Genomic DNA, 24,104 nt, shown 5'->3' with positions numbered 1-24,104 from the left:
TAACAGCTACCATAAAATTGGGTTAAGGTAGCAAGTTAAAGTAAGGCCAGCAAAATAAGCGTGCTGTAACAGCAGCAGGCACAGCGCCAGAACAGAACAGCAGCTAGTAGGTTAGGTTAGGTTAGAATGCGCAAGCCGAGCGAGCGATGCGAGCGTGCCGCGGTAGCGGCCGACGAAGCGCCAGAATCTTACTGCTGCCTAAATAATAACCGTAATTTAATTGCAAGGATTTTATTCTGCTTTTTATTATCCTTATGCAAAGTAATATTATGAGATATGTCTTTCTGCGTAGCAACTATTCGAACATGAAAATATTATTCTCATCAATATTATGTGATGTTAATATTCTGCTTTACAAAATTATAAGAAATGATAGTATGAGAAAGTATATATGTGAAAAGTAATTTGGTGATATGATGACTCTGTTACAGGTTGTTATGGGAAACGAAATTATAAGATTCGATTTTATGCAAAATATTAGTGAACCATCTCGTCCACCTATCACTCAGGCTCTGGTTCCATTTTCAGTTCTGATTCAGTTTCTGGTACTGATAAACGAAATTGAAAACATCCGGTTCCGCTTTCGGTTCCGATAAAACCACATCTGTTACATCCTTGAAATGTAAGTACGCGCATAACATCTGAACGACAGCACTGAATTGGATAATTATTTTTTTGTTATGTTTGTTATTATCGGGACAAGGTTTGTGCCAAACAAAATTTAAAAAAAGACTGGAATGTGGGTGAAGCCGCAAGCAACTGCTAGTAAGAAATAAATATCACAAGAGAAGTGACACCAATTGACCTAGTCGCAAAGTCAGCTTCTGTTATGGGTAGATATACTTTAATACAGACAGAAAAGTGGCTTATAATGTTGACTCACAGATTGCCACAGCAGGAAGATGAAAAAAAAAACTATTTCTGATTTTTAAATATATGTTTGTGGCTCTATTAAACCAAATAAAACTACGATTTTGCAAATGCAAAATACCTAATTTATTTGACTATCACAGACTTACAAATTAAATGTTTCATATACATAGAATGCGGTATGGACTACAATATTTACAGATTTTTCACCAATAAACAAACATTTACCTATTTATTTTGGTTGAACTGGGTCAGTTGGGTCAAATGATATTTGTACATTTTCACTGTCATCACCCAGCATAAACTTTGCAATCCTGAAATAAAAAAACACATACTGATAAGTTATTTTATTACTTTAGTTTATTTTCTGTTCAGATCATAAAGCAAAAACACATTAAAAGTGAATTTGATGGATTGTTTTGAGCTAAAATATTATTTCAATTCTATTCTGCAGAAAACCAAAAATATCTGTTGGAAAACCTGCTGGTAGCCAAGCTTTGCTTGGTTTAGGACTATGTCAATAAGTGAAAATAATTATCCCATAATGTTACTGTACAAAAATAAAAACCATAAAGTACCTACAATCAACAGCAGAAATCAGTCAGCAATCAATGAGTGCAGTGGGACTAGGTCAGTTGGTGTAAGTTGTCCCATGACGATATTATTGGTATTCATGATGATATTAAGATAAAAGGTAGGCCAGACCAATAAGCGGTTATTAAAGTTAAATAATTGTTGTTGTTTTTTAGAAAATATGGCTCTGTCCATTGGACGGCTTTGCCGTTGTACGGTAAAAATTCTAGAAAACGAAATATGAGAGGTAATGGTGGATGAACGATGATTATTCGCTATTTAAATAGTTATATTAATTTATTTTAGTTAAGTAGTTAATAATAAGCATCAGATTGTTAGGGTAGGTTTATTTTGTTGCCGAATAATTTATAATCAAGTCATAATTACCATTTCCACTCGACTGCTAATCCTATAAAAGTAAACGTTAGGAATCCATGCCATAGTATTGTTACGCCGGGGATAGGTTGCCTTTTGTGACCGAAATTTTTATAATTCCTATGAATAGGAATCACCAAAGACGTTGCTGAATTTAGTACTGATTTCACTTTACCATACAACATCTTGAAATTTATATTAATTCAAATGTATTCATTTCGCACAACAACAAAAATCACACGAGCATATTACATTTGATTTGTCTGTCTGACAGACAATCATCTGACAATGACAGATCGATCACATTTTTTAAACCTCATAAACATCAACGAATTTTAGCCATGCAACATTTTATTAAGGCGAAGCTGTTCTAATTTTCTCTTTGGTGGCATGTGAACGGCACGCATTATATTAACGACTCCGGGAGGATTTTCAGAAAAACTAAATTATTGCTGAAGTATCCCAACTCCAATCAGGGAAATAAAAGGACATCATATAATATCACAAATATCGGGCGGGGATATTAAATTATCGTACCCCAAGCTCAAATTTATTAAACACCGGTAGAATTTCGTGTAGCGGGCTGTATTAAGTGTGGAACTAGGTTAAAAGGTGTTCTTGCCTACAGAATACAAAATGAAATCGGTCTGAGAAATTGGTTAGATAGTAGATACTTATTACTTCCATTGTTTTTTTTTCTAGGCCTTACACTACGAAGACGAAGTGCAAAATTCGAACTTCGTATCTTGCCGTGCCATCCCACGTGCTTTACACTGACGCTTATATAATTTAAAATTTTGTAGTAGTCCCCCTGATCGCGACTTAAGGCGCGCCCACATGAAAGTCGCTCGACGCTCGTTTCCAGCGTCAAATCTGGTCACGTGACATAGCGATAAAGCTGACAATGTTGAGCTTTATCGCTGGAGAAAAAAAAACCTTCAATTTTGGTAATAACACTTTTTTTTTAATTCACTGCCACTCCTTTACTAACTGACATCGAGAAATCAGCTTCCAAGACGCCGTCATTCCTGCAAGCTGCTCGACGCGGCGACTTGCACTACTTTTTGAGTCGCGGGCTACAAACTGAGTTCGAGCGACTGCATGTGCTCCGGTATTTGACAACCGCATATACCTTGATTTTTTTTCGTGTATGGGATCGGATCTTGGACTTGGATCTTATTATCTATTGGTTAACGGTTCTCATCTACCTATCGGAACTTGGATCTTATTTCTAGATTGTATACCGCAGTAGTAACACGACCGAAATGCTATCGGCCATAATAAATTAATATCGCTGCAATAAAGGAGGCATGCTCGCCGACAAGCTGGACTTCAGATCACGTGACATAGCGATAAAGCTGACAATGTTGAGCTTTATCGCTGGAGAAAAAAAAAACCTTCAATTTTGGTAATAACACTTTTTTTTTAATTCACTGCCACTACTTCTACTAAATGACATTAAGAAATCAGCTTCCAAGACCAAGATCATTCCTGCAAGCTGCTCGACGCGGCGACTTGACACTACTTTTTTGAGTCGCGGGCTGCAAATGAGCGACGAGCGACTGCATGTGCCCGCGCCTGAAAAATTTGACAATCGTATATACCTTTGATTGTCTGTGGCATGTCTGTGGTCAATCAAAGTCAAACAGACAGACAGACAGTCCCAAGCAAGACAGACCGACTACTCCGACCAGACACGGGCTGATTGGACACACGACGGCACCACTCATTCATTGTGCGTGGTTTACAGAAAAATACCCTAAATTTAATAAGAACATTAATTTGTTGTCTCGTAGTCATCGGATGTGCTAGAGTGAACTTACTTATAGTTTTGGTGTCGTGTGCCAGTGACTGCCAGCTGCCAGGGAAAAGATTTTGTGTTTTTTAGGAAAATGAGTAGCTCAGAAGAAGTATCATGGATTTCTTGGTTTTGTGGACTGCGTGGGAACGAATTCTTTTGCGAAGTGAGTAGTTAGAGTGTTAGGTTGTGAGGGGCTAGTTGTCAGGTCCTAATGCACGCTTAAAATAATGATGTATTAATCGTATATTGTTACAGGTGGACGAGGATTATATTAATGACAAGTTTAATCTGACGGGATTAAACGAGCAAGTGCCGCATTACCGGCAGGCGCTCGACATGATCTTGGATCTGGAACCTGGTAAGCTTCATAATCCAGAAATGTACTAAATATTAACCTATCTATTTTTTAAATACCTTTTACACAAACTAATCTATAAGACTGAATTGTTAGCTGTGCAAGAAGTTCAAACATGACCTAAGGACAATTCCCACACACATACAAATGCTTTATGTACCTAAATGACTAAGATTTTTGTTTCTTTTTGCGTCAAGCATTTCTTTTGTTTAGTTATTTCATTAAATTTGCATACAAAAGCTGTTAAATGAAGATATTGTGAATATTGCTTATGATTGTAGATGATGACCTGGATGACAACCCCAACCAATCGGACCTGGTGGAGCAGGCGTCGGAAGTGCTCTATGGGCTGATACATGCACGCTACATATTAACAAACCGGTAATACACATTTTCTTTACATTAACCTTTTGTACATTTTTTTTTGTTTGTTTCTTAAATCTGCAATCAACCTCTTGAGTGATATAATTAGATAGTCTGAAGTTTATCAACTTTTGTGGGGTATTCCAACAAACACACTCCCACTTGACTTGCAAAGAGACCCTTCTGGTGTCTCTTGATCTAACTACAGTATCTGCCATCTATTCAGCCTTGAGATGTCACTACTTTTGTCATTCAGGTCCCTGGCAAGTTGGTTTGTATGCTTCTGGAGCTGATGCTTGTATTTAGTGCAATACTTGTTGATCTCCTCTTTTACCGTTGGCATATTTAAATATTCATGTATCTCTGTGTTTCTCACAATCCAGTGTGCCTGTGAGATCACTTTTAGGACATTGTTCTGAAACCTTTGTAGGATCTCCAGGTTGGAGTTACTGGCAGATCCCCAGTTGAATGCCATATGTCCAGATGGGTTTTATGATGCATTTGTATACTAACACCTGTTGGTTAGCATGAGTGAATATTGTCTCCCGATCAACCAGTACAGACGGTTGAAATGAATTTCGGCTTCTTTTTTCTTGGTTTTTATGTGGTTGGCCCATGTCAGCCTTTGGTCCAGGTGAAGCCCAAGATATCTTACACAAAACTTTTGTATGTGTACATTAACCTTTTGTATGTGGGAAGTGAAACAAAAAGAGATTTTTGAGCATACAAGTCTTAGAGCGGAGACCTTGCTCAAAAAGATAGCATCAGTTTCATCGCTGACCATATCTGGAGCTGAACCAAAGTGAATCCGACCGAGTAGAGGAAAATTAGGGAGGCAACAATGGTGGGTGCAATTGCGCTAAGAAAAAGAAGAGAGAGGTAGGATGTAAAAAAAATAATTATGTCTTCAAATTCTGCTGAAATATTTTAGTAGATGGTTGGGTTACTTTGACTGAACAATTTAGAGATAAAAGTTTTTAATTGTGGTTGACAAATTTAATATTTTACACTTTGTATAGTATGTTTATACATACACCACCTACACACCTAGTCATCTAGGTGTACACTTAGTATCAAAAATTTAGATGAAAAACCTTTATAGGGGCATTCAGCCAACAACCAACATAACCAACAGCCAACATAACCTTAAATGTTCTTGAACAATATATGAAATTAAAATACCTTCAATGAAAAACAAAACAAACATTTTTGCCTGGGTCCATGTTGTAAGCATAAAAAAAGAATACTTATATGCTAAAATGCAGCAGGTTTACTTTACGATCAGTAACTAATAGTTGCATAAACTTTTAAAGTGAGTTAAAATCTTTGACTAGGAGTTCAACATGTTCTACATTACACTTGTAAGATTTCACACATTATTTCTTCCACAGAGGCATCGGACAAATGTTAGAAAAATTCCAAGCTGGAGACTTTGGTCACTGTCCAAGAGTGTACTGTGAATGCCAACCCATGCTTCCTCTAGGTATACCTAAACTTTAACTATTATTTCTAACTAACTATGCACTAAATGTGAAAATGAGTATTCATATAATTTGCCTTTTTAGATTTTTAATCCTGTGTGAAATACATTTTCCTTCAAAACAAATAATTTTTGTTTTTTTTTCGTTATAAAATCATTTAACTACACTGCAGCTACTAATCATAAAAGCGTGTAATACGATGCAACAAATAAGTGGGGTTTATTTTATTGAGTTAGAATTGCATCTTCCAGGTTTGTCTGACGTCCGTAGCGAGGCTATGGTGAAGCTATACTGCCCTAAGTGCATGGACGTGTACACACCCAAGTCGTCGCGCCACCACCACACGGACGGCGCTTATTTCGGCACCGGCTTCCCACACATGGTGTTTATGGTACATCCCGAATACCGGCCCAAGCGCGCCACCGTGCAGTTTGTGCCCAGGTAACGGACACGCACCGCGACTGAATTTCGCACTTAAATTCAGAAAAACAACAGAGGTATTTTGGACTCGTACCCACGACCCTCTGCAGTAGCTATTAGTCAAACCAACAGGCTACTACGCTCTTTTACCCGACTTCCCAATGAAAAAGAGTATTGTTTTCCCATTTATATCCCATGTAGAATATTAATGTAAAACAAACCTGTCCTGTTGTTTACTGAAAAAAGTAAATAAATGTGTGAAGGAAGACATCCATGAAAGTAAGGGTAAAACGTAACTAGGAACCCTTATAGTTTCGCTATGTCTGTCTGTCTGTATGTCTGTCCGCAGTAAAGCTAAGAGACCGTTAGTACTTACTAGAAAGCTGTAATGTGGCATGAATATACATATCAGTCACGCCAACAGTGGTGAAATAAAAAATAAAATTTTTTTTTTTAGGTTTCCTCCCAATAGTGTGGGGGTGTTTTTTTTTCGTCATACCCGATTGTGTGGGTTATCGTTGGATAGGTCTCTCAAAACCATTGCGGGGTTGTCAAGACGATTTTTCGATTCAGTGATCTGTTTGCGAAATATTCAACTTTAAAGTGCAAATTTTCATTAAAGTCGAGCGTGTCCCATAAGTATTATCAAATTTATAAGGAAAATTAGCAGCCTAAGGTATAAAATATACCTAAACTTGGAAGATTCCGTACACAATACGGAATCCTTTGAAAAATATTACTTGAAGGTTGACTGGTAGAGATCCCTTAAAGGGATAAGTCCGCCATTGTACAAGTATCTTAAAGTTTGTCAGTTGTATTTTGTTAATTTTCTTTTGTACAATAAAGAGTTTACATACATACATACATACATACTTGATTTTTTCGTAATGGCTACGGAACCCTATCTTGGGCGTGTCCACCACTCTCTTAGCTGGTTTTTTTTTACTTTTTTTAGCATTACAGCACCAGAGACATGTTTTATATAAATTATATTCTATTTTTTCTAACATGATTCAAATGACAGATGCCAAACTGACGGAACTACTTGAGTCCCTCCTACTGACTATCTATACTTTTGCATGTAGGTACCTAGTGCTAAAAGTGGCAATAGCATTATTTGTTGGTTTAAACGTTGCGCTATCGAACTGAAAGTCTTATTAGAATTTTTAAATATAATTAATTCAACACTTGGAGTGTCACTTTCCGACTGTGACGAACAATCTTGCAAATTAATAATAAGTTCGTTTATTTTACCGCTTTTATTTTTACCGATAACCCTCACCTCTAGCAATTGCGGCCTATTGAAACAACATTGTAAGGGCGTTCACATATTAAAGAAAGTAAGTTAAAATAACACAGTGCCTACGCTGTAACTTAACAATTTGTTAGCAAATTTGAGTTCAGATAGGTATTCGAACAATCAGCAGTTTTAATGTGATTTCACTTTTCAAGCATTATAATTCTGTTGCAAAAAATAAAAAAATAGGTACCTCACAAAGTTACATACCTAATCATCAAGTGTCATTTGAATCTTGTTAGAATAAATAGAGTATAGTTATGTACCATGGGGTTCACTAATGTTTCGCAACAAACGTTTTGCAACCTGATTCATTTCGAAACTGTACCTACATTATTTCAGGATTTTTATAAAACTTACCTAACCTAAAGGGTTCTATTCGATGGCCCTGAAATAAATCCTGAAATATTTAGTTTTAGTTTGCGAAATGAATCAGGTTTTTTTTTAATAAATAAATATCATGGGACAATTCACACTAACTGACCTAGTCCCAAAGTAAGCTTAGCAAAGCTTGTGTTATGATTACTAAGCAACGGATAAATATAATTATATAGATAGATACATACTTAAATACATAGTAAACACCCAAGACCCGAGAACAAACATTCGTATTTTTCATACAAATATCTGCCCCGACACGGGAATCGAACCCGGTACCTCAAGCTTCGTAGTCAGGTTCTCTAACCACTAGGCCATCTGGTCATCTTTGTTGCCAAAGATTGCCAAACGTTAGTTGCGAAATGAACGAATATCGTACCATGGTCCCCATAATCCCCTACTCAATGTGGAGATGATTATTTTTCATTATTTAAATCCATATCCTTGGATAAGTTTCAAAAATATTGTAGATTGGCAAGACCATTTTTAGGTTTAGGAATCCTTTTCCAAAAATAATGAAATTAATAATGATTGATAAATATAAATATGAAAAAAAAAACATAATAGAAGTATTTTCAACTGACAGCTTAACGAAATGACGAAAAATTTAATGACAAATGAAAGATAATTTATAAGTAAACGACCATGTGAATATTCAAAAATCAGGACTTACCCATACTGTTTCAGGTTATACGGATTTAAGATACACCCGCTGGCATACCAGATTCAAATACAGGCCGCTGCCAACTTCAAGGCACCACTTCGGAGTCTCTCATACAACAACGGTAAACGCTAAGACACCAATCTCTGTAACAACTAAAGTTTGCCAATACTGAAGAACTTTATAAAGAAATGGGTTATTTATTGTTCGTTACCTTATGATTAGGCATAATTAATGTATGAGGAATAATGAATAATCCAAATAAACAATGGATAGTGAGTGAGTGACTACAGTAGCTTACTTGACCAAATTAATCTACCCTAAAGTTCTAAATGGTTTCAAATTAATCTTGACACTTTCTGCCACTTAGTGGGGGGTGAGGTACCCACAATACGGTATTTGACAACTCCTGAATTTGCCATGTCTTAGATATTATTGTGAAAATACAGATATAAGACAGTGTTTAGCGAAGAAAAACTTAAATTGGTTGGCAATTGGATTTATAGTGATTTTTGAAAGATCGATATGCCTGTCTCTTTCTCAAACGCTTTTCTTTATGCAACAAGTATGGCGCTACTTGCGTGTGACAACACATGCAAGTATGTCTTTCTCTATCTACTCTTGAATTTCAAACCTTTATAACTTTGTTATATGTAAAGGTAGTTTAAAAATTATTTCTCTATTCGATAACAGGCATTGTGAAGTTTTAATTTATAAAACGTATAAAAAAAGTCAAACACCGTATTACGTAACAGCTCTAGAATATCATCCAACTAAGATATTTAGTTACAAGTAAATGTCTAACAAACGACAATACCGACTGACCTTTAGCCTTTAGGCTGCGTTTGTCATGAACCAATAGAAACGTTCATTTGCGGATCCTCGCTCAGCACAGCTCTAGTGGAAACAACTTAGCGGGGCGAGGATAGGTAAATGAAGGGGGTTCTATTGGTTCATGTCCTAGCAACGCACCCTCGCACATCTCTGGTGGAAACGCATTCAGCCCACTGCCCTGCTTTTGGAAAATCGAGAGAGTTGAAGCTTAAGCAAATTTAGTCACTCCTAAGGTTTAAAAAGTTGAAGGCACAACAGAGAAATTGTTTATGGTAATGTTATGTACATGTCATTGTATGATTGTGGACGCCGTTAGTTTTTAATTTGTATCCCGAGATTGTAATCTGCCTGATAGGTGAGATTAGTTTATGATATCACCAGATGAATAATAAAATAACAGCTTTTACAGTTATCCGGTGACATACTCGTACATATTAAATCCAACCAGGATGAGAAATGCATAGAAAGATTGTTTTTTCCATGATAAAACGAGTCTCTCGCTCGTGTTTTGAGTACAGTTGAGTTGAATTCTAAAATATCTGTGTAAGTAGCCGGTTCCCATATAACTATAAATCTAAAAAACGTCTTATATTAGTATACCGCACTGAAAATAAGTTATCTGTGTGCAAATATTCGTGAACCAACTCGACTAGACAATATTTAGATTTTTTTACTTTTATACAGACGCCGATCAATGTGTTGAAAAGTTGAAAAATACTGCCAAAGTTGGAAGATTCAATATGAGACCTTAAAATAAACTTAACTAAGGTACACGCGGAATATTCCAATACAGTACTCAGTCTTGTAGTGCAGGCTTGTTTTAACTAAATTCATGATCATGACAATAAATACTATTAGAACTGAAACCTTGCATACATTTAGAGTTGTCTAAAATAATTTGTACAGATTACAGCATTATAATATTTTTACAATTGAATCATTTTGGGCTCTCATGGATATTGAGGAATTTCTAATAGTGTTTATTTTTATAGTAAAATGTAGTTCTTGTAACTGATAAATGTAAATTAATTATAAAACTATGTAGTTATTGTTGTTTATAGTTAAGGTTTCCTTTATTAACATAGTAGTGGATAGTGGTAGAACATAGAGAAAAATAACCTGCATCTGCTTCCACAGTGTGAATGCAGTTGCATGCAGTTTGTTAGGCAGTCTCTCAGTAAAGTATAAGTAAATACAGATTAAAATTAACTAAGAATGGAACAAACGGCAGTTGAATTGATGATGATGACACTAAGGGCTTGTTTTACCACTCGATAATTTGAATGTGCCCCCATTTGAGATGCTGTCTTTGTTTATTTTGTCAGAATGAACAGAGATAGCATCACATTTGTCTGTCTCGTAATGTTTGTTGAAACAGGCCGTTAAATGTTTTACATATCAGTATTTATAAAATAAAAAAGATAGGTAAAGTACCCACAGTATTTATTTATTTATTTTAGACATGCATTCTTTGGTAGCTTGTTTGTACCTACTTATTTTACAAATAGAAAACAGGATTGCTTACAGTGTTGCAACTGTAAAAAGTTGAATTGCCATATCAGAAAGCAGAAATTGCCGTATATCGAAATAATATTTCAAAAATTACGTTTTTAAAACTTATTTCAAAAATATTATGTTCTGCATTTCAACTTACGAGACAATTAACATGTTTGGTCTTTTAGATGTCAAATTGCTGTATATTATTATAAAGTTCAGCCTTTCCATTTTGATAAAATTGTTTTGAAAGAAAGATAAAAATATTTATTTGTTAAAACACGAGTTACATAAAAAAAATGTACATGGATAACTTAAGAGTAGAGTATATATTAGTGTAGTGACTTAATTACACCGATCACTTCGGTTTAGTTGATACGAAGATATTATCGATCTTTGTATGGATTCGAACTATAAATCATACACCATCACTTCGGTTGAGTTAATACGAAGATATTTATCTATCTTTGTACGGATTGGAACGTCAGGTAGAATCATCAGGAAAACTACCTTTATAGATATCCAGATGGAGTCTTGCTTTTTGTTTAATAGAGCTTATATTTCGAAAACTATGGAGGTTCTTTTCCGTGGTGGATAGTAATGGCGTGTGTATATTTATCGTCAACGGCCGTTACGAAATAAATCCTGACACATTGCACGACTATGAAGTTTCTAAATATTTACATAACCAAAAACCCAATACCCAAACAAACACCCAACAAAAACCCAATCATAGCCAAAAATGCAACGCTTGCTTGTTGCGTTCGACAGAATAGTATGAGTAGCATTTTAGCCGCAATATTTGTGTCAGGATTTACTTCATAACCGCTGCGCTGTTGACCAAAACTACCTATAAGTAGTATTTTCTGGTATTATTTAGTTGAATTTCTGAATGTCTGTGTTGATGTTAAAGCCTATTGTATGTAGTTATTATTTACATCCTTCTTCCATGAATGGTGCGACTATTAGATGTATTTTTTGTCTCAAAGAATAAAAATAGACTTTAGTCGAACTGAGTATTTTCTCGTTTTCTTACCGTAGGGTTCCTAAATAAAGTCCATAAATAATTGTATGGTTGTGAAACTAGGTAAGTTTTTTTGTTAGGTACCTAAAGTAATTCGATATTTTCGCTTTGGATCTCTTCAATACCATCGTATGTTATGATTTTTTAAAAGGCAACTCCGGAATTGGCTTCGGATGGTATAAAAAAAAACAAGGGAGAGGGAGGGATTGTTTTTGGTTGTCAAAGGAGGATGATGCAAAAATAGCAAGTTTGGGTGTTAAAAAGGAAAATTGTAATGTATGAGCGATCGGTGATTCCAAAACAGATATCAGATTGTTATCATAGTATATATTGCGGCACCATTGTTAAACATAATAAACCATTCAACGAAAGGGAGTAAGGTTGTTTTAATACGTATAAATCATGATCATGGTAGAAGAATGTATGAGTAATGCGTTATTAACTTATTGATTAGGTACAGATGATTGGTCAGATAATACAAAACCAAAATCGATGTCTGCTTTGGCCATGAAATAAAATACAGACCTGCATAACTTGTTTCTTTTTAAGTTAAATCTTAAAATTAAACTTTTCATTGCGTTTTGTTAAAATGCTCACCCTGTAGAGCTACGTTCAACGATACAGAACGGTAGGAAAGGAAAAATCTTAGTGGTGATTGACTTATTATTGATGTTTATCTCGTTCTCTTTTGCATGAACAGAACACCAGACGACAAAGAGCACAGTCACAACGGCGCCATCGTCTGCAAGTGACAAATCTTTTATTATAAATTGTTTTTTTTTTTTTATAGATTCAATTTTTGACGAAGCGGTCTTCATATTCTAGCGCACCTAATATATGTACTCTTATCTGAATATACGTTGGTAAACATTGTTTTGTGTTATATTTTTTTATGTCGTTTTCAGTGCTTAATAAACAATGTAACAGCTGTGGGCTTTTATGGTTCCGGAGGCAAAAACGGAACCCTTATAGTTTCGCCATGTCTGTCTGTCCGTCCGCGGCTTTTCTCAGGGACTATCTATATATTATCGACTATATATATATTTTATTGTACCATTTTGTCGGCATAGTTCACATATATAGACTGTTTACCTACCTACACCCAAATGTCCCAGAAGCACGCGGCGGCCACGACGTACAAAATACGCGTTTTGAATCTACATAAACACGAAAACGTCTGTACACGCGTTAATGTGTGCGTAAGATACACAGGGCTGACTATCGGAAAACCCTAGTACTATAATATAAGTACTACCAATGACATTTAAAGGTACTTTATGTAGGTAGGTATGGCTTAGATATAATCGCTTAAATAAATATAATCGTTAATCTTACCTATTTATTTAAACCTACTTAAAATTTGTCTGTCTGTGTAGGTATTTAAGCATTATTATTTTCAATTACAATAGATTTACGACTAAGTACAAACTATTCGGTAGGCAGTTATCTTAGTGCCGCTTGTACTATGAGCCAAATAATTGGTCTATCAATTTTAAACGCGTTCCTATGAAATGAATATTTCACTAAAGTCGAACTTTCAAGTTGACATATACGTCTATTGGCATGATTGTTTTTTGACATGCAACGATTATCAACTTTAGGATGGTAGACCACATATTTGGCTGATGGCACATTATTACTTATTCTTATTCTGTGGTGCCGTGCGGCCGACATACATCGCGTGCGCACAAAGAGTATATAATCACTACGTTTTAAGAGTCGGAACTCTCATACAAAAACAATACCACGATTGTAGTATGAATTCAGTGTCTTTTTGGTGCCAATATCAAGAAACGAACTGCACAGACTAAACAGGGCCGAAAAAGTCACATTGACAAGTAGTGTTGTTAGGGACAGTCGATATTATCGATATTGTAACAGCATAGTGTTGTGCTTTTATCGATATATTGTCAAAAAACGGCACGTAGTGGTGCGCTTTTTATTAATTAAATGATCGAATTGAAGAAAAAAAAAGTTGTTTTTCTTAATAATAATTTATTTCATGTCATGGATCTGTTTTTCTTTACATAGGTAAATACAGTTTCACGTTACAAGTATTGTATTGTAGTATTGTATTGTCCGTTTTGCACTGCACAGCACTTGTGGGAAGGCTGTGCATGTAAATATTCCACACTGGGCAACTCCAAAGCTGAACCTGAAACAAAGTTAAATTTAGCCAGTAGCTTACACTAACTAATGCAAGATAAAATAAAATTGGTACGCACAATCCAATTTTTGTCATATTGCAGGTCAATGACCTATGTTTACCTAGACAACTTTCTTACAATTTCTTGCCTTATTGTCAAATATATCCATTTCTATCTCCTCTAACTACTAAGCAGCTCAACCTATTTTTAACCCCTAACGCAAAAAGAGGAGTGTTATTACATGAAGTGTACCATAAACACAGACAATACAGAAAAATGATCAAGTGCGAGTTGGACTTGTACATGAAAGGTTCCGTAAACAGTTCAATAAAAGTTTTTCTGAAAATTCTTCTAATATAAGTATTTTTTTTTGCTGACTGTACTATAATGCCCCTGGTTACCAAAGTACTCGTCAAGACGACAAACGAGTCCAAACTCGATGCAGTTGTATTGTTTATCACAGTGTTCCTATGGTCACCCGCTAGCTTTATCATCAGATGAACTCTAAAATTCTAAATGATGCTATAAGGTATAGATTTTTATCAGTAATAGCTTACCTGTTGTATTGTCAGTTTTACACTGCGCGCCACTTGTAGAAGGCTGTGCATGTAAATATTCCACACTGGGCAACTCCAAAGCTGAACCTTAAACAAAGTTTAATTTAGCCAGAAGCTTCCACTAACTTATACAGGTGAAATATAATTAGTGTGTATAGCCAATTTTTCTGTCTATTACTAATGCTCTGACCGGCAACTATACTATACACTCAAAATACCTAGCATTATTATTGATGATGAAGCAAATTAATTTATAACATATATTGTATGTAAAAAAAATATGTGCATGTGTATTGATGGTATTTATTAGGGTTATGGTTTATGGGGGCGACTGAAAAACAGCGCCTGTTAGCCAAGGGACTTTGTTCTGCAAGGTGCAGGCATAAGCTGAGTCGCTTTCCCTTTTGATAGTTTGATTGTACTTATTATTTGTTATGTACCTATGTAGAATTTGTAAACAAACTATTAAATCAATATCTTTTATTATTTTATTATTATTATTATAAGATGCAGTAAGTCAAGTTGCAATAGAGATAAATTGAAAATAAAATAAAGTGTTTACCTTGGCTGTTCTTGCCATCTTTAGGGGAAACCCTTCAAGAATTTCTTCAGAAAGAGGTGGCATGGGAAGTCCCAATTTTGGTATGGCTTTCTTCTTTAGCCGGGTTTTCGATTTGTGAAATCTCGTTGCCAACTACTTTCACCCACTGCTTACAACTGAAATAAATTTAATTGTCGTGATACTATATAATACGAATTGACGTCGGTCAGCCAAATATAACCTCAACACCTATTATCAGATTTATCAGTAACTTTACTTACACATGTTCACTTAGAGGAAATCTAGCAAAGAACATTTTGTTTTCACAATGTTTTTCTTGAATACACATCTCCTCATGTTGAATGGTTTCTTAGTAAAGGACAGCCGTGAAAATAACGGTAAAACTAGAGTCCTGTCTCGAATAAATGCACTTTAGTGAAAGAAAAGTTAATGCGGAAGAGAAATAATCTCAAACTCAACGCTATTAACAAAACAAAACACCAAATACACGAAAATTCAAACAGTAAACATAAAATCTCGCGAAGGCGTCCGTTCCCACGCAGCAGATGAAGGTTTGTGGGCTGCCATATAAAATTGAAAATAGAACTAAATTTTTTTCATTTACTTAAATAAAAAGGATATCCAGTCAGAATTATTTTTATATTGTATTATTTATCTTAGTAATATTTTTTTCCGCTTTTTTTTTTTTTTCACAGCTTAAATGTGAAGAATTGCAAATATTATAATTAAGTGAAATCTTCTAAACACAGATCATTTCATAAATATGGCAACCAATAAGTTATTTTGGAGAGGTTGGTACAAAAAAGTCACTAGCTCCATACATTAGATTTTTTGTATGGAGTTTCAACCCACTGGTTGCGCATCCGACTGCTTTCCTGCAATCTGCGCTTGAGGGGTCTTATTATCTCTACATTACAATACTCTGGGGGTCTGGTAACTCGAATCGGTGCGGGGTGGAGCGTGGCCATGGCCATTCTGTACATTAGTACTTTATACATTCTGTGCCAGAAGTAAAGATATTTTTTTTTCTAAATATTTAATGTTAAAAAGCGAATTCCTCGGCGGCGGCGGCGTGATCTTGGGGCTCTTAGATTTTTATTCTGCAACTTGCTTATTGAATAGTTTTTGTTCCAATTTTTAGGGTTCCACATCTTAGCAAAAATGAGACGTTTATAAGAAAACGTTGTCCATCTGTCTGTCTGTTTGTCCTCCTCCTCGCATATTTATTCCAAAACTCGCAAGTTACTTTTGATCCACTTTTAGTGGTCGGATTGAGTTGAAATTTGGTAGGTGTACATAATATATACGTATTGAGAGGAGGCCTGTGCCCAGCAAAGGGACGTATATAGTATATAGGCTGGGATGATGATGATGACAATGTAAGTAGTTGGCAATAAAAGCTTGTATTGAAAACTAATTTTTAACAAAATTACATTAATTGAAAAATTGATTTATTTGAGTTGAGACAAAGAAGACTGAATGCAGGTTTTTTTTTAACTTCCCGCACGCGAGATTATAACAACTAAGCTAGTAACCGCAGTTGCCACACACGACATCGGACAAATAATAAATACATTTTGACATCAAATTATTTTTATTAAGAGGCGGCTTATGTACCTAGATAAAACAATTTTTTACTTATAACTACAATAGCCTACTATATACGAGAAACTCAATAATTAAGCAGCACTAGCTTAAAATTACGTCATATTTACAAAAAAAAAAAAGTTCAAACATCAATACAGTGAAATTAACATTTTGAATCAACGAAAATTGGTCTTTAGTAGCCGTTCATTATAATTTTAACTAAATAAAAGAATACAAGCTTTTTGTATACTTATTCGCGGCTAATTTACTCAGTCATGGCATGAAGCTTTGTATAACATTTATGTCAAACGTCTATGTTCAAATATAATAGTAGTTCTTTAACACTATGATACGAAATATAAAATCTATTGATAGGTATAAATCTATATACCAAAGCTAACACATCAAAATATTCCTTCGAGTGAAAAATGCACCAATAAACAACAAAAAAATCATTTACTCTTACACAACACGTCCAATGCAATCATAGATTTTACTATTATGACATTATACATTACCAAGGCTCACAGGCACATCGACATTAAATATAAATAGATAGTATAAATACTAGCAAATACTGGGTAAAATAATTATTACGAACTTCAGTTTTCATTCACGTCTAGATTGCATTGGACAACCAACAAAGAACTCCTTCAACCCTATTTATTGTAATCTATTCATAATACGCGTGAACGATTTAGACCAGTGTTAATTAAAATTTGCATCGTGCACGTAGATAGCAAGAAAAGTTATTGGTGCTAATATTATTCTCCTGAACGTCACGATATAGTTTGAGAAACACTGGTTTAGACCAAGACTGCCCACCAATTTTGCGTCGGATTTGATTTTTTATTATAGACCTGCTAAGTAAAAAATATATACATATAAAATTTAATGACGCCGTGGAATCACTAGCTTAAGTAATAAATGCGATGCGTCAGTGGTTGGGCAGTCTTGCGAGTTGATAAGTATTAATCGTCGAATCTGATGGAATGGACTCCCGTGTCAATGGCGCCGCCGCGGTACGAGCCTCGCTTCTTCTTTGTCTTCTCATGCTTGAATGACTTGCCGCGGGTGTGCTTTAAGTCTTGGTTGGCGCGCTCGCCCCAGGAACCGCGAGCACCACCCTAAGTAAATAAAAAAAAAGAATTATAATCTTAACTGGCTGCGGCCAAATCACTGACACGGCCTTTTTCTTTTGTCGTAATTAACTATCACAGATTTAAAAATACACTCAGAGATAAAGAAACGTCATCAACTTTGGTCCTTTTAAATGGGACATTTAGTAATAATGGCCTTCTGAGAATAAGTTAGACATCACACACAGCTATAAAAAGTCGGTGCTTGATGATGAGATAATGAGAATCATAAGTTTCATAATTTTAGAAATGATATAAGCATATTTAAAGTTCCTTATTCATTGAACAGGACTCAGAAGGAATCAGTTTTTTTTTGTGTGCTTCCTCCAACCTAACTAACGGTGACGACAGTACAAACAAACAATAACTTAAATTAGAAAAAACGCATGTTACTTTAAACTTACCTATTTAATCAAAGGTGATTTTCTTGTTTTGGTTTTCACCACCTTCAAAGCTTTTTCTGTCATTGAAGCCTCCTCGGTTGCCTCCCCACGAGTGGCGGTCGCCACCTCCGCGCCCCCCACGGTCGTTTCCTCGGCCTCCACGGAACCCACCGCGACCTCGGTCGAAACCACCACGTCCTCCGCGGTCAAAGCCCCCGCGACCGCCTCGGTCGAAGCCTCCCCGGCCACCACGGCCTCCGCGGTCGAAGCCTCCACGGCCTCCGCGGTCGAAGCCTCCACGGCCACGGCCTCGGTCGAAGCCACCTCGCCCTCCTCTATCGTTCCCGCGCCCTCTGAAGCCTCCTCTATCTCCCCCGCGCCCTCTGAATCCTCCGCGTCCCCCAAACCCTGACTTAAAACCTCCAGATTCTTCCTCCTCTTCACCATCTTCATTTTCGCCCTCCTGAGTGAGAGGAATACTTATAAGTAAACACCAGAGACAACCCTATGTAATGCTTCAATAAAGTAAATGCCCGAAATTATAAGCCTGGACAAGTTTCCAACATTTTCGCTTCTGATTACGACAGTCATACATAGAGTTGCCTTGGCTTGTCAAATTTGTGGGCATTTACCTTAGCGTCGAAAGAATTGTCCTTAAGTCTAGGGTCCACTTCAACTTTCTCGGCCGCGACCCGCCGGAATGGGACAGGTTTATTGTCAGTTTTATCACCAGGAGTAGAAGTATTGTTTGTGGTACCCTAGAAGGTATAGTCAACATGATTATTAGACCTTGAAGAAAGGGAAGCTTCCATTACAATACAAATAAAGATCTTTGTGTTAAAGTGCTAAATGTTGAATTTACAGTTGATAAAGTGATTGTGAAGTGATTTGATTCTTTCTTTCTTTCTTCTTATAATATTGTACATACCTTCACAAAGTTGTTGTATGGCTTCTTTGCGGGAGTAGCTTCACTGCCAGAAGCTTTCCTCTTCCTTCCATTCTGTTAAGATACAATTTAAATTTCATAAACAAAACTTACTTTATTATAAAATAATGATTTCTTTTGTAAGCGTTTTTTTATACAATAAAATTTTATACAAAGACTAGCTGCTACCCGCGACTCCGTCCGCGTAGTAGTACTTACGAAAAATAGTTTACGTCCTATCCTCAGACCTACCGAATATACTCAAAAAATTTCATAAAAATCGGTCACGCAGTTTCGGAGGAGTTTGGTCACAAACACTGTGACACGAGAATTTAATATAAAATATTAGAGAAGATATGAAAATGACAAAAGCCTGCCTATGCCTATACCACAAAAAAATATTATGTATAATTTCTAGAGATGTGTCGACTACTCGGTAAAGCCGACTATTCGGCCACTATCGTAGTCGGCGACTAGCCGAAAAAGCGCCGACTATCCGGCTTTTTACTTTGTATGTATTTTTCAAGAAAAAATACAATTTCATGTATACACGCAGAGCCTTGATTTTATAAATATTTTTATTTTATATTCATTTTTATACATTTTTAAATGTATAGATAGCAAAGCAACTTTCACGTGACCATTGTAAAAAAAACTATCTTGAATATTTTTTGGCGTTTTGGAGATTAATTACCTAATTAATATGGCTGTTCGTACTTGTAGTATTTCCCTGCCCACCATGAGAAATTATCATAAGTTACACTCAACTATATGGGAATCATTGTTTAACTGTTCGAAAAAAAAAACCATACATGAAACTTTCTTTTTGGAATTATTAAATTAGTACCCACCTATATATTTTTTTTCTCAAACAAAACTACTCACAACGTATTCAAGGTAGTTTTACAATTATAACGATTAACAGTACATTGTGTCTTAAGGGCGGTAAACAAGGAATTACGAACGAGAGTCTATTAGAAGCCCGAAGTCGAAGACTGAGGGCTTTAATGAGTCGATGTTCGTAATTCTAGTACCGCCCGTGCGACACAATGTTTTTCATCACATTTGCGAGTAAAATTGTATATTTGCTAAAGAAAAACTAATATTTTTTCAAAAATTGCCGACACCTTAGGCTGCGCTCTTGGCAGCGCCGCTCCCGCAGCATGTGCCTGACGTGCGTGGCTTCATGACAAGAAAATTAGTACGCGCAATGACTCGTTTACCGACCTTGCGTTTCATGACAAGCACATTAAGGTCAAGGGTTTTATTTGGGGGGGTTGCAACCAAGGTAGCCTGCATGTTACGACACTGTTTACGAGCAAGTGTGATGAAAAATTTATTAATATGCTGGGTAGTTTTAAGAAAAAAAATATATAGGTGGGTACTTAGGGAGTAACAGTGACAAATTAAAATGTTTGTTGTGTTGCTCTGAAGATGAGCTCTGGTTGAGTTCGCAACGCGTCAGTGTATTGTGGTGGTGGTGATGGATGGGTTTGTGTGATTTGTGTGTGTACAGTGTGGAGGTGGAGGAACTGCATTGACCAGCATATTTATTTTAGTTCAATAATTCCATTGGATTCAAATACAATACCTGCATTGATGTGTCCATGGATTCATCTTGGCCAAACGATTTCTTAGCGGCCTTTTTGGGAGGAGCATCGTCATCATCCTCATCACTGTCATCATCAGATGACTCCTTCTTAGCTGGTGTTGGCTTGCTGGCTTTGGCTGGGGTTTTTTGTGCTGGCTTCTCATCATCACTGCTGTCGTCACTATCATCAGAAGAATCCTTCTTAGCGGGGGTAGCTTGCGCTTTAGCTGGGGCTTTTGCTGCAGGTTTAGGCTTCTCGTCCTCACTGCTTTCATCACTGTCTTCAGATGATGAATCCTTTTTTGCTGCTGCTTTGGCTACTGGTTTAGCAGGAGTAGCTTTGGGCTTTTGAACTACCTTAGGTTTCTCATCTTCACTGCTGTCATCGTCAGATGATGATTCTTGCTTCTTAACAGGAGTAGCCTTAACAGGTGGTTTTGCAGGTGCCTTAGTTGGTTGTTTAGGTTTCTCATCATCACTGCTATCATCATCAGATGATGACTCTTGCTTCTTGGCAGGAGCAGCAGCTTTAACAGGTGGTTTGGCAGGTGCCTTGGTTGGTTGTTTAGGCTTCTCATCTTCACTGCTGTCATCATCAGATGATGACTCTTGTTTCTTAGCAGGAGGAGCCTTAACAGGTGGTTTGGCAGGTGCCTTAGTTGGTTGCTTAGGTTGCTCATCTTCACTGCTGTCATCATCAGATGATGACTCTTGCTTCTTAGCAGGAGCAGCCTTTACTGGTTGTTTGGCAGGTGCCTTAGCTGGTTGTTTAGGTTTCTCATCTTCACTGCTGTCATCATCAGATGATGACTCTTGTTTTTTAGCAGCAGCTTTTGCTGGGGTAGGTTTTGCTGCTGCTTTTGGTACCGGTTTGTCATCTTCATCACTTGAGTCATCAGAGGATTCCTGTTTCTTGGCTACTGGTTTAGCTATATTATTAGCTTGTGGTTTAACTGGTTGCTTTTTGGGTTTTGATGTGGCATCTTCATCACTGCTATCACTGTCATCTGATGATTCAGCTTTTTTAGCAGCAGGTTTTGCTGGTGTCTGGGGCACTTTTGGTTTCTAAAACAAAGTCACATCATCTAAAACTGTCCAGCTGAATATATGTAAATTTATTTGGTTAACTGTGTATTCAGAGGTAGTGACGAAACTTAGTTATAAAATCACAAAAAATCATAGATATTTTTACATCATTATAATTAACTGAATTGAAGCCATACAGTTCTGTAATTACTAGTATATAGGTATGTTCTTTTTTCTAGTGCCGAATGTTCAGCATTTAAACCAGGTTCAAGCTGCCAAAATTTGGTTAAACTGAATGTAGAATTTTGGGCCATCCCTAGTAATTAAATTACAAATATTAAGGGGCTGTTTCACCATCCATTGATTAGTGTTAACCGATGGTTAAATGTAATGCCGTCTCCATCTATTCGAACAAAACAAATAGAGACGGCATCACACCTAACCGCCAGTTAACACTTATCAAAGGATGTTGAAACAGCCCTTTAGTCTCATATAAATAGTTACCTGTGCGTTGGGTGATTTTCCATTTACAGCAGGTTGTGGTTCCTCATCACTAGAGTCATCAGAGCTGTAGAAAAATTTACCTCGTAAAATATTCTCTAAAAATATCACAGACTAATACCCTAATCTAAGTGAATGGTGATTACCCTTTAAGCCTATATAGGTCTTTAATAATTGGGTTACCCCTTTCAAACCCACCCGAGTCTGAAAAGACTTACGGCAATGGACTTTATGTACAATCCATGTTAAATTCAAAATCAAATGTAAGAACTATGACTATTGACCTTATGCACAAACAATGCATGTCAAATTCAAATGCAATTAACCTGCATGATCATGTTAGCTGGGGTTGAAAGGGCTATTAGTAATTATATTAATAGCTCAATTATTATAATCCTACTTAATATTATAAATATCGATATCTCTATGGCTGTGTTTAATCATGTAATTCGGTACTGTTGTTTTTAGTGCAATGTTCATAAAGATCATAAAATAATTTTCGGCAATTCTCATGGGAATTTACTAAAATCCTGGAATTTCAAATTAGCTGCTGGGTAAGTAAACTAGTGATAATGTAAATGTGGTATGCTACCAAGTATGCTATTTTTTTTAATACCACATAGTACACAAATTTATGTCAATGGTAATAAATAACAACACTAGAGTGACATTTCTGAGATTTTGATCAAGTTCTGTAGAATATTATGGAGCAATAAGATGCACTAATTATAGAAGATTATAGTTTTGCACAGCTCACCAGTCAGGGTAAAATGTTCACATCTCTTAAAATAAATTCTTTGAAATCAGTAATGATATAGGCAAATTCTAATCTGGTAAATAAACTAATTTGGTGAGACCATTGTGTTTAACATAACCTAAAAATAAAATTTACTGACCTTTCTGCTGCCTGCTTGGATGGATTCCTTTTATTGTATTCTGTTACTATGTCTAATAACGTAGGCAAGTTTTTAGCTCGTGGTTTCTGAAAAAAGGTAAGAGCAATATTACTTACTGAAAATACGTTCTACAAGTTAAAATTTACAGTGCGATTAACTCAGAGGTAGTGACGATTGTTAACTTCAATCATAAGATATCATGGAACAAGAAACATCATCGTTATTGAAAACAAACTTTTAACACGCTGCAATTTAATTCATTAAGTAAATGGCTTTTTGGTAAGAACTTTGTTCTCAGCCAAGATTTTTCAATAGTATTAGTACACGTGGGTAAAACAGTAGCAAGATTGCTTGATATTTGAGTAGATATTATAACTAAATTTCAATACGTACTATTTCACTCTCGCACGTGGTACATATGTAATACGCCAATAATCCTAATTATATAGATGAAATGGAGATAATTCACATATTTTAAAGATTTATCATGATGTTTTAAGCCGGATAGGAAAGAACACGTGTGGGTTCCCACACGTGGTTTTTGGTTAAAGTACTTACCGCTTTAGTTTTGTTCAGTATACTAGCAGCGAGGGATTTGTCCACGTCCAACATATACTGGTGAATTAAGGACAGAACATCTGCTCGTAAATTTGCAGGAGACGCCATTTCAGCGTTTTATCACAGTTTAAATAACTAAACTTGTAGCGAGACGCAAAGCCTCCTCTTCTTCCGATGGCGGCACCACAGGTAATGAACACAGATTACAAGAATAGTGAAATGAATAATGAATGAATGAATTAATGAATTCAGTGTTGCCACCTTGCCCAAAGAAAAAGTTGCTAAGCACACGGTAAAAAGTAGCTA

The 24,104-nt window shown here is 36.1% G+C and overlaps 2 protein-coding genes and 1 long non-coding RNA gene across 5 annotated transcripts; 1 reads left to right on the top strand and 2 right to left on the bottom strand.

The window, feature by feature from the left end:
• Positions 1-3,461: 3,461 nt before the first annotated feature.
• Positions 3,462-12,799, top strand: LOC141433162 (casein kinase II subunit beta-like). 2 transcript variants are annotated; one of them, XM_074095068.1, is made up of 7 exons: positions 3,462-3,782; positions 3,875-3,977; positions 4,256-4,355; positions 5,729-5,820; positions 6,070-6,259; positions 8,601-8,698; positions 12,627-12,799. In XM_074095068.1, the coding sequence occupies exons 1-7, from the start codon at positions 3,711-3,713 to the stop codon at positions 12,749-12,751; spliced, it is 780 nt and encodes a 259-aa protein (XP_073951169.1). In that variant the 5' UTR covers positions 3,462-3,710; the 3' UTR covers positions 12,752-12,799. The 2 variants fall into 2 exon arrangements, with proteins under 2 accessions (XP_073951169.1, XP_073951170.1); XM_074095069.1 differs by lacking the exon at positions 12,627-12,799 and adding an exon at positions 10,093-11,921.
• A 1,244-nt stretch (positions 12,800-14,043) lies between these two features.
• LOC141433161 (uncharacterized) lies at positions 14,044-15,316 on the bottom strand. Its single transcript, XR_012451903.1, has 3 exons — positions 15,193-15,316; positions 14,631-14,717; positions 14,044-14,081 (listed from the first exon to the last, which is right to left on the bottom strand). It is a non-coding gene; the product is annotated as an uncharacterized lncRNA (long non-coding RNA).
• A 1,451-nt stretch (positions 15,317-16,767) lies between these two features.
• Positions 16,768-24,007, bottom strand: LOC141433158 (uncharacterized). 2 transcript variants are annotated; one of them, XM_074095063.1, is made up of 7 exons: positions 23,799-24,007; positions 23,241-23,326; positions 22,348-22,411; positions 20,818-21,882; positions 19,230-19,301; positions 18,934-19,059; positions 16,768-17,906 (listed from the first exon to the last, which is right to left on the bottom strand). In XM_074095063.1, exons 1-7 carry the CDS (start codon positions 23,904-23,906, stop codon positions 17,751-17,753), a joined length of 1,677 nt encoding a protein of 558 aa, XP_073951164.1. In that variant the 5' UTR covers positions 23,907-24,007; the 3' UTR covers positions 16,768-17,750. The 2 variants fall into 2 exon arrangements, with proteins under 2 accessions (XP_073951164.1, XP_073951163.1); XM_074095062.1 differs by lacking the exon at positions 18,934-19,059 and adding an exon at positions 18,323-18,764 and having other exon boundaries at positions 17,818-17,906.
• Between the last annotated feature and the right edge of the window lie 97 nt (positions 24,008-24,104).

The sequence above is a fragment of the Choristoneura fumiferana genome, chromosome 12 (genome assembly GCF_025370935.1).
Source record: "Choristoneura fumiferana chromosome 12, NRCan_CFum_1, whole genome shotgun sequence".
NCBI classification, from domain to species: Eukaryota; Metazoa; Arthropoda; class Insecta; order Lepidoptera; family Tortricidae; genus Choristoneura; species Choristoneura fumiferana.
Note: the sequence above shows the minus strand (reverse complement) of the source record. Positions and strands in the feature narration are given on the sequence as shown.

What these genes read in the sequence shown, in the direction of transcription:
- LOC141433162 (XM_074095068.1), top strand. Translation starts at nt 3,711, where the DNA reads ATGAGTAGCTCAGAAGAAGTATCATGGATTTCTTGGTTTTGTGGACTG. An exon ending in GGAACGAATTCTTTTGCGAA is followed by an intron (nt 3,783 to 3,874) that starts GTGAGTAGTTAG and finishes ATATTGTTACAG; the next exon opens with GTGGACGAGGATTATATTAA. An exon ending in GAGTCTCTCATACAACAACG is followed by an intron (nt 8,699 to 12,626) that starts GTAAACGCTAAG and finishes TTGCATGAACAG; the next exon opens with AACACCAGACGACAAAGAGC.
- LOC141433158 (XM_074095062.1), bottom strand. Translation starts at nt 23,906, where the DNA reads ATGGCGTCTCCTGCAAATTTACGAGCAGATGTTCTGTCCTTAATTCAC. An exon ending in TACTGAACAAAACTAAAGCG is followed by an intron (nt 23,327 to 23,798) that starts GTAAGTACTTTA and finishes ACCTTTTTTCAG; the next exon opens with AAACCACGAGCTAAAAACTT. An exon ending in CATACAACAACTTTGTGAAG is followed by an intron (nt 18,765 to 19,229) that starts GTATGTACAATA and finishes CCTCTCACTCAG; the next exon opens with GAGGGCGAAAATGAAGATGG.